This window comes from Sphaerodactylus townsendi, linkage group LG01, assembly GCF_021028975.2.
Source record: "Sphaerodactylus townsendi isolate TG3544 linkage group LG01, MPM_Stown_v2.3, whole genome shotgun sequence".
Lineage (NCBI taxonomy): Eukaryota > Metazoa > Chordata > Lepidosauria > Squamata > Sphaerodactylidae > Sphaerodactylus > Sphaerodactylus townsendi.
In genome coordinates, this window is record NC_059425.1 from 26,779,079 (window position 1) to 26,793,685 (window position 14,607).

General features: G+C 50.1%; 1 protein-coding gene across 1 annotated transcript in view; it reads left to right on the forward strand.

Annotated features, from left to right (window-relative positions):
- The window catches only part of SPTBN2 (spectrin beta, non-erythrocytic 2), a 115,024-nt gene that overhangs the window by 75,843 nt on the left and 24,574 nt on the right, over positions 1 to 14,607 (forward strand). Inside the window, exons 13-21 of the mRNA XM_048504517.1 lie at positions 323 to 476; positions 1,392 to 2,262; positions 3,373 to 3,510; positions 4,902 to 5,658; positions 6,829 to 7,031; positions 8,354 to 8,444; positions 9,262 to 9,408; positions 11,598 to 11,861; positions 14,286 to 14,510. Of these exons, the coding sequence (XP_048360474.1) occupies positions 323 to 476; positions 1,392 to 2,262; positions 3,373 to 3,510; positions 4,902 to 5,658; positions 6,829 to 7,031; positions 8,354 to 8,444; positions 9,262 to 9,408; positions 11,598 to 11,861; positions 14,286 to 14,510 (2,850 nt within the window). The remainder of the gene's footprint in view (positions 1 to 322; positions 477 to 1,391; positions 2,263 to 3,372; positions 3,511 to 4,901; positions 5,659 to 6,828; positions 7,032 to 8,353; positions 8,445 to 9,261; positions 9,409 to 11,597; positions 11,862 to 14,285; positions 14,511 to 14,607) is intronic.

Genomic DNA, 14,607 nt, shown 5'->3' on the forward strand with positions numbered 1-14,607 from the left:
GTGAAGACAGCTGCCCCCTCCCCACAGTCAGGTGTGAGCCCTCGCACCTAAGTTCACCCCTTTGATGGCAGGAGATGACACATCCTGACAGAGAGCTGCACTTGCTAAAGGGGGATCTGCTGAGCAGATCTCCAGCGCTGGTCCATCTTGCACCAGCAGTTGATTGTTGGTGATGGGCCAGGGGTGCTTGAGGGTTCGAGCTGGGGTTTGTGAGTGACAGATAAGAAGGATGAGCTCTTTGTATTCATCCCTCTGAGGCCTCTGTCTGTCCTCTGTACTGTGCTCGGGTACGATCTTCAACCTCTGCTGGATTTCCTTGCAGGGCCGCCTTCAGTCTCAGGACTTTGGAAAACATTTGCTTGGGGTGGAGCATCTGCTGCAGATCCATGCTCTGGTAGAGGCTGACATCGCCGTCCAGGCTGAGAGGGTGAAAGCCATCAGCGCTGCTGCCCAGCGGTTTGCCGTTCCTGGAGAAGGTAATAGCCAAGCCCTGAGAATTAAAAAAGAGTTTTCCCTCCACCAGGTGAAGGGCGGAAAGAGCACAGTTGGAGATCCCAGATTCTAAGATGGAAGACTTCTGTGTTCCTTCACTGTTTGAGTCAGCCTTGCCTTTCCTTGGACAAAGTTGATAGCAAGTTAGCAGCTCCATGCAAGGGATTATTTTGCTAGATCAATCAAAGCTCTTGGCAAGAGTACACATTTATTTGAATAAGCCCTGCAGAAGCTAAATGAAATCTGAGCCTTTCAGCAAGTTAACATAAATATTACTAAACCAGGGTTACTAGATTCCCCAGTTCTGAGCAGCCGTGGTTAAACAAACCTGTTAATAATCTTCTAGATGCTTTTTTTTGCAAGTTGAGCCTGAAGTTCTCAGAAATAGAACTGCACAAACCTAGTGGGTTCTTAAATCACAGCAAGATGGCATTTCTAAGTATTTTCACTTTTTGAAGGATATAAAGAAGCCATTCCAAACTGTGGACTGGAATTTGATATTGCAGATGTTTGAACTGACAGACCATAGTCTCTTGCTGTGTCTCCAGAAACCTGTTCACTTTAAGGGTGGGAGTGAATTTACCAAGCTGAGTGCTGAGATAGTGAGGGGGAAAAGCAGATAAGCAGCTCTAAACCTTGATTTGCCTTTATATTTTGAGGTTTTGAATTCTTAAGTATGGTTAGTATGAACCAAAGTTTGGTCAGATGGCTTTAACTGAGCCCTTGGAATGAATGCAAAGAGTAAAACAATCAGCATCTTGGTTGTTTTTGCATTATCATGATTATGGGTCGAGTAGTAGAGACAGAGGGTGAGTCATGATGCGGCTTCCATCTCTCTTGTGAATTTTTCAAAAGTTGGCCTGTGTGAGGGACCATAATGCTGGTTTTGTTGTCTACAGGATACAAAGCCTGTGAGCCCCACATAGTTCAGGATCGTGTGGTAACGTTGGAGCGGTGTTATCGGGAGCTGGTGGCGCTAGCGGCTCAACGGCGTGCTAAACTGGAGGAGTCACGCCGACTTTGGAAGTTCTTCTGGGACATGGGTGAGGAGGAGGCCTGGATCCGTGAACAGAGCCAAATCCTATCGTCAGATGACTTTGGCAAGGACTTGACAAGCGTGCTGCGCCTCACCAGCAAGCACAACGCCTTTCACGACGAGATGAGTGGCCGTGCCGGCCCGCTGCAGCAGACTATCTCTGAGGGCCGCCAGCTGGTTGACGAAGGCCACTTTGGGGCTGCAGAGGTGGCTGAGCGCATCCGGGAGATCGAAGAGCAGTGGGAGCAGCTGGAGGCATTGTCGGGTGAACGGGAGCGGCGTCTCCAACAAGCCTCCAACCTCTACCAGTTCCAGGCGGATGCCAATGACATGGAGGCCTGGCTACTGGATGCCCTCCGCTTGGTATCCAGCTCAGAAGTAGGCCATGATGAATACTCGACCCAAAGCCTGGTGAAGAAGCACAAAGAAGTAGAGGAAGAGATTCACAACCATCGTCCTGCCCTGGACGCCTTGCATGAGCAGGCCCGAAGCCTACCACCTGCCTTTGCCCATTCTCCTGAAGTGGACGGCCGTCTGCCTGCACTGGAGCAGCGCTATGAGGAGTTGGTCACATTGGCCGAGCATCGTAAGCAAGCCCTGCAGGACGCCCTCAACCTCTACAAGATGTTCAGCGAAGCAGACGCTTGCGGGCTTTGGATTGGCGAAAGGGAGTACTGGATCGAAACCATGGATGTCCCAGAGAAGCTGGAAGACCTTGAAGTGGTTCAACAAAGGTACGGAGTTTGGCCTAGGAACCATCAAATGCCCCATCTGACCTCAAAGCAGAAGAAGTGGTGGACCTTCAGATTAAGAATGTTTGCATGGGGCAATACCCACAGCAAGAGGGGAACAATTTTGTATGTTTAATGTATATGTATTAGTTAAAATTACCCAGCTGGATGACATTAATGGTCCATCTAGCCCAGTGTTCTTTCTCTGAACATACCAACCATGAGCAAGGCAAATTCTAAGCTAGAGGTTATTGTGTGTGTGTTAGTACTGTCAAGTCGCTTTCAAATCACAGTGACATTATGAATCAAAGTCCTCCCAGACGTACTATGGTAAACAGTCTTGTTCAGCTGGTTGTGGTGGGTTTTCTGGGCTGTGTAGCCATGGTCTGGTAGATCTTGTTCCTAACGTTTCACCTGCATCTGTGGCTGGCATCTTCAGAGGTGTATCCCCAAAGGAAGTCTGTTACACACTGTGTCTAGTAACACACTTCTCTCTGTTGAGTCCGGCCGTGAAAGCCTTCAACAATAGTCTTGTTCAGGTCTGGCAAACTGAGGGTCGTGGCTTCCTTTATGTTGAGTTGTCCTCTTTTCCTGCTGCCTTCCATTTCTAGCATTATTGTCTTTTATTATTAGGAAGGTAATAGAGAATAAAACTGGCAGTACCGTAATGGTTTTATACACATCAGTGGCACGCTTGGCACTTGGAATACTGTGCACCGTTTTGATTGCTCCATCTTGAAAAGGAGATCATTGTACTAGAAAAGGTGTGGGAAAGAGTAACCCAAATCATCCACACAAATTTAAAATGTCCTTCCTCAGTGCAAAGGAATATTGAATATCTACAGCAGGGGTGTCCAACTCTGGCGCTTCAGATGTTCATGGATTACAATTCCCATCAGCTCCTGCCATGTCAATTGGCCATGCCAGCAGGGGCTGATGGGAATTGCAGTTCAAATGAACATCTGAAGTGCCAGAGTTGGACACCTCTGATCTACAGTTTTAATTCTCACAGTAGCAGCCCAGTGAGCAGGCCTTTGCAGTGGTGGGGTAAATGTCTTCTGCCCAGTTGCCACAGCATGCCTCTGACCTCTCATTTGGTCTTTGTTGTCTCAGGTTTGAGACCCTGGAGCCAGAGATGAATAACCTGGCCTCTCGCATTGGTGCTGTGAATGAGATCGCCAGCTGTCTTTTGGGCACTGACCATCGGAACAAGGACAGCATCCAGGGGACTCAGGAGCAGCTCAATACCCGGTGAGTAACTGCAGGAACTGCAGGGGGTTGGGGACAGCGTGGGGAAAACGGCAACCTCCTTTTCTGAAGATCCCAAATGAGGAAGGTTTTCCCTGTGCAAATTTCATGTTTAAAAAAAACCTCCCAAGATTTATATAGAAATACATGTGCCACTTCTCCAGAGTCCTGCTTAAGGTGACTCACAGAATAAAATAAAGTTAATGGAAACTAATTTACCGGCTATCCAGTGTGAACAGTCCTACCGACTAGGCTACATGGAAACCGATACGTTGGGAACAAATTTAGTAAAGAAGACGGCATGCACCAACAGCCTAAAAATAATGATGCCAGCCTCAGGTGGAGCCTAGGGCTCTTCCTAGGAATTATAGCTCATCCCCAGACTACAGAGATCAGCTCCCCCGGAAAAAATGGATGCTTTGGAGGATGCACTCTGGGGCATTATACCCCGCTGAGGTCATTGTCCTCCCCAGGCTTCACCCCAAATCACCAACCAACCTGGTTGCCAACCTGGAATCTGCAACCCCCTGCCCCCTGCTAGTGGCCAGGGGAGACCTGGCAACCCTACCTAAATACTCAGCCTATATCGAAGCAGCCTATAAAAACCAGCTTTAAAAAGATGGGCCCACTGAGTTAAAAGCCTGGGTTAAAAAGGAACATGGTACCTGAAAGACAGTGAGATGGGCCCTGGGAGAACATTCCGGTGATTTGGTGTCATCACTGAAAAAGCCCTGTCTATAATGACGAGGTTCCTGTTTGCCTTCTGATGGCAGGAGACCGCCCAGCAATTGCAGACCTTGGGGCTTTCTCCACTTACCATTTGTGGTGCGCTACTCCCAGCGCGCTCCCGGCACATGTGGTTTCTGCCGCGGGGTTGCGTTTCCCACTGCCCTGCGCTCTGGTCAGAAGGTGCCATTCCTTCAGCACCCAAGCAGATGGCCAGCAGCTGAAGGGGCCGGAGAGCTGGCGGCAGCCACCTCAGGTTGGCTCATTAATGAGTTTACGCCCTTGCGCAAAATTAGCAGCGCCGCTTAAAACAGCGTTACTTTCACTTTCAGTGAAGCGGCGCAGCAAATGGAAAGTGGGGAAAGCCCCCTTGTTGGCTAATCAGCTAATCAACAGGTGGAAACTGGGGCTAAGAGGGGGCACAGTCATCCTGAGGAGAAAAATTAGAAAGAAAAATAAGGCCTCTGCTATGTACAGGAAGTTTTGGCCATACAATTCCTGACAATTTCTGTAGCTGTCTTGAAGTGGCAAGTAGCTCTGTCAGTCGTAGCTAAGGCCTTATTTTTCTTATAAACATTTCTCCCAGGACACTCCACAACCCTCCTGCTGATTGCCACATACTGCCTGGCAACCATAATGGTGCCTCTCAACTTTTTCTCGTTCATTAGGTGGCAGCAGTTCCAAGTCCTGGCTAGCTGCAAGAAGGAGGCATTAAACTCGGCACTCAGCATCCAGAACTACTACCTGGAGTGCAATGAGACCAAGGCTTGGATGCGGGAGAAGACCAAGGTGATTGAGTCCACCCAGGGCTTGGGCAACGATCTTGCGGGTGTCATGGCCCTGCAGCGCAAACTGGCAGGCATGGAGCGGGACCTGGAGGCCATCCAGGGCAAAGTGCGGGACCTGCGCGAAGAAGCAACCCGCCTGGCTGACCAGCATCAGGAACAGGGCACTGCCATTTTGGACCGCTCATCGGAGGTCGATGGGACCTGGGATGAGCTGCGAGAGACCATGCGGCACCGCGAGGAGTCCCTGGGAGAGGCCAGCAAGCTGCAGGCTTTCTTGCGTGACCTGGATGACTTCCAGGCGTGGCTCCTGCGTACTCAGACGGCCATCGCCTCGGAAGACGTGCCGGCTACCCTGCCAGAGGCAGAGTGCCTGTTGAGCCAGCATGAAACCATCCGCAATGAGGTGGATCACTACAAGGACGATTACCGGCGTCTGCGTGCCATCGGGGAGGAGGTGACGCAAGGCCACACTGATGCCCAGCACATGTTCTTGCAGCAGCGGCTTCAGGCCCTCGATACTGGCTGGAATGAGCTTGGTCAGATGTGGGAGAACCGGCATCAGCTGCTCTCGCGCGCTTATGGCTTCCAGATCTTCTTGCGGGACACCAAGCAAGTGGAAGGAGTGCTAAGCAATCAGGTAAGGGCGAAGGACAGGCCCAGCATAACCCAAGCAAAACGGATACAGAAAGTTTGGAGTACAAAAAGCTTATTGCTTTTTGCTAAAATGCTAAAATCCTCAATAAGATCATGCGCTTCGGCTCCTGTAGATTTATTTCAGGGCCTGTTTATATACGAACTGGACTTGGAAAGCACAAACAGCACACAAAAGTTTGGACACAGAAGCATTCATTCATTTAACATATTTCCAAAACTTCTAGTTTTCACGGGGGCTCACAAAATCATATAATCCAATTACAATGAAGATCTGATACAAATCCTTTAAATGTCACGAAAACTAACATTTGCTAAAAATATAACAACAGCTTAACGGAAAACTGCAAAAGCAGCAGACTAGTTCAACTATTGAACTAACGTCATTCCACGATCCTAAAAATGTAATGCCAGATTCCCAGAATATCATCCTGGTAGCTGGCACATAATGTGACAGATCTTCCCCTCCCTCCCTCCCTCCCTCCCTCCCTCCCTCCCTCCCTCCCTCCCTCCCTCTCCTTCCTTCCTTCCTTCCTTCCTTCCTTCCTTCCTTCCTTCCTTCCTTCCTTCCTTCCTTCCTTCCTTCCTTCCTTCCTTCCTTCCTTCCTTCCTTCCTTCCTTCCTTCCTTCCTTCCTTCCTTCCTTCCTTCCAGTGTGTTAAGTCTCCACTCAGCTAATTGGCTCTCAGTGTAGCACACAAGAAACATTATCAGACAGTGAATACTTCTTGGCATTCATCATATAGATCAGTCATGTGCTGGCCCTGTGAAAGCCAGCATGGTTAGTGGTTAAGAGCAGGTGCACTCTAATCTGGAGAACTGGGTTTGATTCCCCGCTCTGCCACTTGAGCTGTGGAGGCTTATCTGGTGAGCCAGATTAGCTTGTGCGCTCCAACACATGCCAGCTGAGTTCTTCGGAGCTCTCAGCCCCACCTACCTCACAGGGTGTTTGTTGTGGGGATAGGGGAGGGAAAGGAGATTGTGAGCCCCTTTGAGTTACAGGAGAGAAAGGGGGGATATAAATCCAAACTCCTCTTCTTCTTCTATGGATCTTATAGCTAGAATCATTGAAGCAATCTGATGTGAGTCCCTTCCATGAGTATGCCCTTTTTTTCTGAGGGATATTCGGATGCCTTATTGGCATGAATTCTTTGCAGGAATATGTGCTGACTCACACAAACATGCCCAGTTCCCTACAAGCTGCTGAGGCTGCCATTAAAAAACATGAAGATTTCATGAGCACCATGGAGGCCAACGGTGAGAAGATCAAGGGGCTAGTGGACTCAGGGCGGAAACTCATCATGGAAGATAGTCTTCATGCTGACAAGGTCCAGGAGAAGGTCAATTCCATTGACAGCAGGTGAGTGGGCTGACTGTGCAGGTGAGCATCTGGCTTGGATAGCAGAGTGGGATCTAGCAATTGGGAACACACGGTGAGGCTGGAAGTTAGGATTCACAAGGCTTTGCTAGGAAGAAGCGGGTGGGTCTGGAGCAGGGGTGGACATCATAGTGCCTACCAATACCCTCCCAGATGCCCACCAAGTGTTTTTAAAAAGTGGGCATGGTCATGTGATTGGCCACTGGAAATTTGATGCCCTGTGCTTTGATGCCCTGGTACCATCTCGCACCACGACACAAAGATCTTCAAGGTAAGCTGCTGCAGCCATTTTATGGCTGGTTCTGCCTCTTGGAGCAGCAGTGGCGTAGTGGCTAAGAGCAGTGGCTAAGAGCAGGTGCACTCTGATCTGGGGGAACCGGGTTTGATTCCCAGCTCTGCCGCTTGAGTTGTGGAGGCTTATCTGGGGAATTCAGATTAGCCTGTACACTCCCACACATGCCAGCTGGGTGACCTTGGGCTAGTCACAGCTCTACGGAGCTCTCTCAGCCCCACCCACCTCACAGGGTGTTTGTTGTGAGGGGGGAAGGGCAGGGAGATTGTAAGCCCCTTTGAGTCTCCTGCAGGAGAGAAAGGGGGGATATAAATCCAAACTCTTCTTCTTCTTCTTGTGACAGTGATTTTAGAGCAGACATTTTGCAGCTGGGCCCACAACACTGTGTCTGAATTTCAAAGTTGCCCACAGGCTCAAAAAGATTAGGGACCTCGGGTCTAGAGAATACCTACCCACTCACCTACTAGGACTATCCCAGATTGCTCCTCTAAATTTTTCACTTAAGCTGTTTTTTTTAAAGCATGTCTCTAGCCCTCCTACTTAAGAAGTCAGTTGCTCAACAAGAATTAAATCTGCTTCGTCCTTCCAGAAGTCTGCCCAGTAAAGGCCAAGTAAAGGAAGCCGGTTTTGTTTTTCCCCATTGCACTGATAATTAATTAATTGATTAATTTCACATGTATTGGGAGACTTCCATATCTTGCTTTTTCTGTTTCCTAATGCCCCCTTCTCAACTACCATTAGGCACCAAATTTCAGGCTACAAGGCTGCTACTGAGTGACTTATTTGATGTTAACTCAAATTGCAGAGGACCAGTTTTGAAGTAGTTTGCACTTTGCGATACACTGCTATACAGAGTTGCTCCAGTCCCAGCCCAGTGATTTCAGTGGGTTTCAATTGGAGTTAGGGAGAATATGGGTTCATGCTTTTCCTCTTGAGCATTGTTTCCCTACTCAGGAAAATTTCTATCAATCTTCTTACAGATGTATCAGACATCTAACTTTTCTTCTTTCAGGCACAGGAAAAATCAGGAAGCAGCCCAAGATCTGCTCGCCAGACTCCGCGACAATCGGGAGTTGCAACACTTTCTGCAAGACTGCCAAGAGGTAGATGGGGCCAAGTCAGTTGTCATAATTGGGGGGGGGGGGTGTCCCATGGGGCTGAAAGCATTTTGGTGAATTGAACCAATGAGATAACAAAAGATAACAAAAGACCCTCCCTCCCAAGACTTTGCAGGGAACTTCATAGTAAATAGGGAAGGGTCTTGCCTGGAGCACATACCAGGTTTTATAAAATAAACATAGTGTAGTGGTTTGAGTGATGATTTAGAACTGGAGACCCAGCTTTGAATCTCTGCTCTGTCATGGAAGGTTTCTGGTTGACTCTGGTAATGCACTGTCAGCCTAAACTACTAAGGAGCAGCAGTGGCGTAGTGTTTAAGAGCAGGTGCGCTCTAATCTGGAGAACTGGGTTTGATTCCCCGCTCTGACACTTGAGTTGTGGAGACTTATCTGGAGAACTAGATTAGCCTATGCACTCCAACACACGCCAGCTGGGTGACCTTGGGCTAGTCACAGTTCTTCGGAGCTCTTTCAGCCACACCTACCTCACAGGGTATTTGTTGAGGAGTGGGGAAGGGAAAGGAGTTTGTAAGCCCCTTTGAGTCTCCTATAGAAGAGAAAGGGGGGATATAAATCTGGCAGTCACCAACATTTTTCCTTGTGTAAAAATAGTAAATTTGGAGTGAGCACATTCCTCTCATGTTTTTTTTTTAACTGCAAGGGATGTGATCTCCAAGTTACTCCCTCAAGTATGATTTATTTGGGGGAATGCCATGGGCTTGGTGCTCCTGGGCTTGGTGCTGAATCTGTCTTGGGAAAACTTCCTCCCCCCCACAATGCTCTCTCTTTATCTCTCCTTCAGCTCACCCTGTGGATCAATGAGAAGATGCTTTCTGCTCAAGACATGTCCTACGACGAAGCCCGGAACCTCCACACCAAGTGGCAGAAACACCAGGCCTTCATGGCAGAGCTGGCATCAAACAAGGGCTGGCTGGAGAAGATCCAGAAGGTGGGGGCACATCTGAACACGGGGTCCCAGGGCCATTTATTTGAAACAGTAAATCTTACTTCAGAGCTTAAGCCCTCCTACAGTTAGATCTGCTCAGCTGATGCCAGATGTGGCTACCCAGAAAAGGTTCTTTGCGCATGCTCACATGAGCTCTCTTTTCATTCCCCCCAAAAACCAAAAGTAGTGCTAGGGCTCTAGCCTGCTCTCTCCATTCCTCTGTGATGTGTGGGGATACTAGCTTTGTCTGTGAATTCTTCATGGTAAGAAGACCAGTCACATCACACTTTTAATTTAGACCAGCCAAAAGGATTGAAAAGAGCATGCAAGCTTTTGAGGCCTCCAGAATTCATCATCAAACTGCCTGTTAAAAATAATGATCATAATTAGGGGAACAGCTCAAGTTGTTTTGCATGCTTTGCAACGGTAATCCTTACAAAATGCCTGGAGGGTATATGAGGAAAAACCCCTGTGGGATCACACCAGTGGCCCAGCTAGTCCAGTATCCTGTTTTTTACAGCGGCCAATCAAATGCTTCTGGGAAATTACAAGCAATAATGAAGACATTAGTGATTCCTTACAGTGGCTGTGCTGCGTCTTCCTCAGGTTGTTCTCATTGCAATGTGTGCTAAATAATGTTGTCTATAATAACAGGAAACAACACATTTACCCAGAACTGACATTAGGTCAACTGGCTTGGATCTCTTTTTGAAAAAAAATGAGAAAGTAACCAATGTAATTTTAATCCCCTGGTAGGGAGGCTAAATTTAGTGACAAGTTGCTTTTTGCTTTTTTGGTTCAGCGATCAGCAAGAGCACAATATGAATTCTTTAAGAATCTCTGAGTATATGCCATTCAGGTCTGCTGACTTTTGACTTTCCAGTTAACCCTATAACTTAATCTCTTGTCAACTCTAGACTCTCTTTCCATCCACTATTCTGAGGCAGAGGTGGCAGCAGTTGTTTTGTCAGCAGGCTTTGACAAAAACATTCTGTCCCTTTAATGGAATGTTACTTACTAGAAGGCATTATTTATTGATGCCGTGAAAGCTTCAACGGCCCATTTCCGCAAACTAAGCCCCTATTAAAAAGGCAGAACATTTTTCTCCAGGGCTGCTGGCACCACTAAGCAACAGCACATTAGAGCAGGAAGCGACCTCCCAAGCACCAATTCTAGGTGTGAACCCTGGTGCAATTTTCTGTCGTTGTTCCTCCCTCCCAATGCACTGGGAAGCCAGATCAGATCTGCCTTACAGAGAGACACCTCCCTTGGTTGCATCCCTCCCCTTCCCACTTTTGTAGCACGATATGGAACATATTCCTCAGGGAAGGGCCGTGGCTCAGTAAAAGAGCATCTGGTCCCAGGTTCAATCCCCCATCACCTCCCACTAAAAAGGATCAGGAAAGAGGTGATGTGAAAGATCCTAAGATATGGGAGAGCTGCTGAGATTTAGATTAGAACATTCTGACTGTGATAGACCACCGTTCTGATTTAGCATAAGTAGGATTGTCAGGTATGGCCTGGCTAACAGGCAAGGGTTGGGTTGGATGGGGAGTTTTTACCAGTGTGTGTGGAGGGGAGGGGGGATAGGTGCAATCATTATCCCCATGCCATGATGTCATTTCCAATGCGACCTGGGAGTGTCAATATCGTGCTGACTCTAGCAGTCGCCCAATAACTCTGTATTTATGAGCGAGTGCTAGAATGTTGCCCTGCCGCTTCCAGGTCACGCCAGAAGTAATGTCATCATGCAGGGACAACAGTTGCTGTTCCCCCCTGCCAATTTGGATGGCCTGTTTCTGCCCATAAACTCACTGAGTGTTGGTGGACAGTTGCCAAAATTTCAGGGTGCCAGGTAAGCTGTAGTGCAGCTTCGTCTGCAGTGTGGTGTAGTAGTTAAGAGCAGGTGGATTTTAATCTAGAGAACCAGGTTTGGTTCTCCACCTGAGTGGCAGAGGCTTATCTGGTGAACCAGATGTGTTTCTGCACTCCTGCATTCCTGCTGGGCGACCTTGGGCTAGTCCCAGTTCTTTCAGAACTCACTCAGCCCCACCTACCTCACAAGGTGTCTGTTGTGGGGAGAGGAAGGGAAAGGAACTTGTAAGCCACCTTGAGTCTCTTTACAGGAGAGGAAGGTGGGGTATACATCCAAACTTTTATTCATTTCTCCCTCCTGCATTTCTCTTTGACAGGAAGGTGAGCAGCTGATAGCAGAGAAACCGGAGCTGGAGCCTGTGGTGAGGGCTAAACTGGACGGCTTGCAGCAGCTCTGGGAGGAGCTGGAGGCCAGCACTCAAACCAAGGCCCAGTGCCTCTTTGACGCCAACCGTGCCGAACTCTTCACCCAGAGCTGCTCTGCTCTGGAAGCCTGGGTGAGCGGACTGCAGGCCCAGCTGCACTCGGACGACTACGGCAAGGATTTGACCAGTGTGAACATTTTGCTCAAGAAACAGCAGGTGAGCCCAAGTGCATTGGTGGGTGTTGTTGCATTCTTCGTTTTGTACTGTGTCTGGCACACCTCTCGAATTAAGGGTAGAAATTACATTAGCAATGGAAATAGCAGGTAATGGACCAGTTCCGATGTGACTGGTGGGTCCTCCATGCTTCCTTATATAATCTGCCTGTGGGCTAAATTGTCACTCCCTAGTGGTGTAAGCAACCTGATCAATCACAGGAAAGAGGCGGGTCTCTTTTGACCTCATTTTTTGCCATACATTTTCCCTATTCCTCTGACCTATATCTTCTCTAGAAGATATAGATCCTCTGACCTAGATCCTCTGAAGATGCCAGCCACAGATGCAGGCAAAACGTCAGGAGAAAATGCTACAATGCTACTGGAACACGGCCATAAAGCCCAGAAACCCCACAACACCCCAGTGATTCCAGCCATGAAAGCCTTTGACAATATATGTTTTCTCTGTCACATGGTCGGTGTTATGCACAATTCCCCACAGCCACACTTGTGGAGGGTGCGCGGCGCACCGGGCGGGCACCCTTGTGGGGGCGTGGGCAGGACGGGGAGTTCCGGGGGCTTGGAGGGGTGCACAGTGCACATGCACATTGGGCGCACTTCCCCCTCACTCCATTCCTGGCCAGACCTCAGGGGTCTTCTACCTGTAAAGTGAATTCCTCCTGGGCAGTTCATGGTTCAGCCTTGCCCTTTGTCATGCTGCCTGGTTATTGAATGGTGCCATCTGAGCACCACAATCACCTGTTTATCCCCATAGTCATAGTCCTTTCTTTCCAGTCTTATTTGCTGCCTTGAGGGGAAGAACTGTGAGCTTTCTGGGGTCTCTACAAGGACATCCATTGGGGAGCAGGTTTCTTTAGTTGCCCAAAATAGATGCTAGAGCAGGGGTAGGGAACCTGCGGCTCTCCAGTGGGGGGGGGGTGGGGGGGGGGGGGGGTGGGGGGGGGGGGGGGTGGGGGGGGGGGGGGGTGGGGGGGGGGGGGGGTGGGGGGGGGGGGGGGTGGGGGGGGGGGGGGGTGGGGGGGGGGGGGGGTGGGGGGGGGGGGGGGTGGGGGGGGGGGGGGGTGGGGGGGGGGGGGGGTGGGGGGGGGGGGGGGTGGGGGGGGGGGGGGGTGGGGGGGGGGGGGGGTGGGGGGGGGGGGGGGTGGGGGGGGGGGGGGGTGGGGGGGGGGGGGGGTGGGGGGGGGGGGGGGTGGGGGGGGGGGGGGGTGGGGGGGGGGGGGGGTGGGGGGGGGGGGGGGTGGGGGGGGGGGGGGGTGGGGGGGGGGGGGGGTGGGGGGGGGGGGGGGGGGGGGGGGGGGGGGGTGGGGTGGGAATTGTAGTTCCTGAACATCTGGAGAGCCGCAGGTTCCCTACCCCTGTAGAGCTTCTGACTCCATCCCTCCCCGCCGTATACCATCATAACTGGCTGCTACTATGATTGGGCTCAGGCCCCTCCAGGGGGGTGTGTGTGTGTGTGTGTAGGAGGTCTTTTCTCTTGAGTCGCCATTTGTTGTTAGATTTTTCGCTATAATGTTGTGTTTTAATTTTTCCTGGTTTTCATTGCCTGATTGTAATTTTATGATATTTTAATGGTATTCTATTTTCTGTACACAGTCCAGAGTCCTTTGGGGGTGTAGGAAGTGTAATAAATTTAAACAAACAAACAAATGAATGATGGAAATCCTCCTCCGGTGGTTTCTTAGGTCTGACGTTTTTAGACGTCACCTGGTCACCCCCACCTCTGTGTCATGAGCAGGATTTTCCAGTACTGTGCTTTGTTTTCCATCCATAATAAAGAACAAGCTTGATTCTTCCCCAAATCCCTTGTAGATGCAATAGAGAAGTGATCGAGAATGTAGTTGATAGAGAATATGGGAAGGGTAGTGGAAGACCATTGCTGGGGCGTGGAAGAAGGAAATTAAGCATCCTAATTAATACACATTTGCAAGCCTTTTGCATCTTGTTAGATGGCTACTGTTGTTGGGTCAGGGGTGGAGTGCTTAGAGAGAGGGGTCACATGTCCCTGGGCACACGCCAGCTGATGTGTGGGGGGGCATAGAATTGCCCCACACACCCCTCCCCTCAGCCCCGCCCCGCCAGGCTGCTCCTTCAACTGGTGGAGTCTCCACCAGCTGAAGGAGCAGCCTGGCAGAGCCGGGCCAAGGGGTGGCCCATGGCAGGCTCTCACCATGCTGGCTAAGGCAAGTGAGGTGCGGGGGGGCAGAGGGGGAGCGCCCAGAGCAGGAGTTGCCCTGGGCACCATCCCCCCCCCCCCACGCCTCTGTGTTGGGTAGAAGGGTCAGTAAAGGGGAGAAAACCCTATTGTTTTCCTGGACAAGCGGTTGGATTGCTGGGTACAGTTTGGGAGGCTGCAAGCCCTGTTGAGCGTCTGCATTCTCCCATCTTCCTTTTCCCCCTTTTGTTCCAGATGCTGGAGAATCAGATGGATGTTCGTGAGAAGGAGGTGGAAGGCCTCAAATCTCAGGCATTAGCCCTCACTCAGGAGGACTCCAATACAGTGGAGGTAGACGGCAAATTGCAGACAGTGAAGGAAAAGTTTGAGGAGCTGAGGGCACCGCTGCGGGAGCGCTGTGAGAAGCTGCTGGCCTCGAAGGAAGAGCACCAGTTCAATCGGGACCTGGAGGACGAAATTGTGAGTTGCCGGGAGGGCTCAGAGCAGGGCTGTAGCAGCAAGATGCGTTTCACACCCAGCAACTGATTCCGCTGAGCGAGTCTTTAATATTCATGAA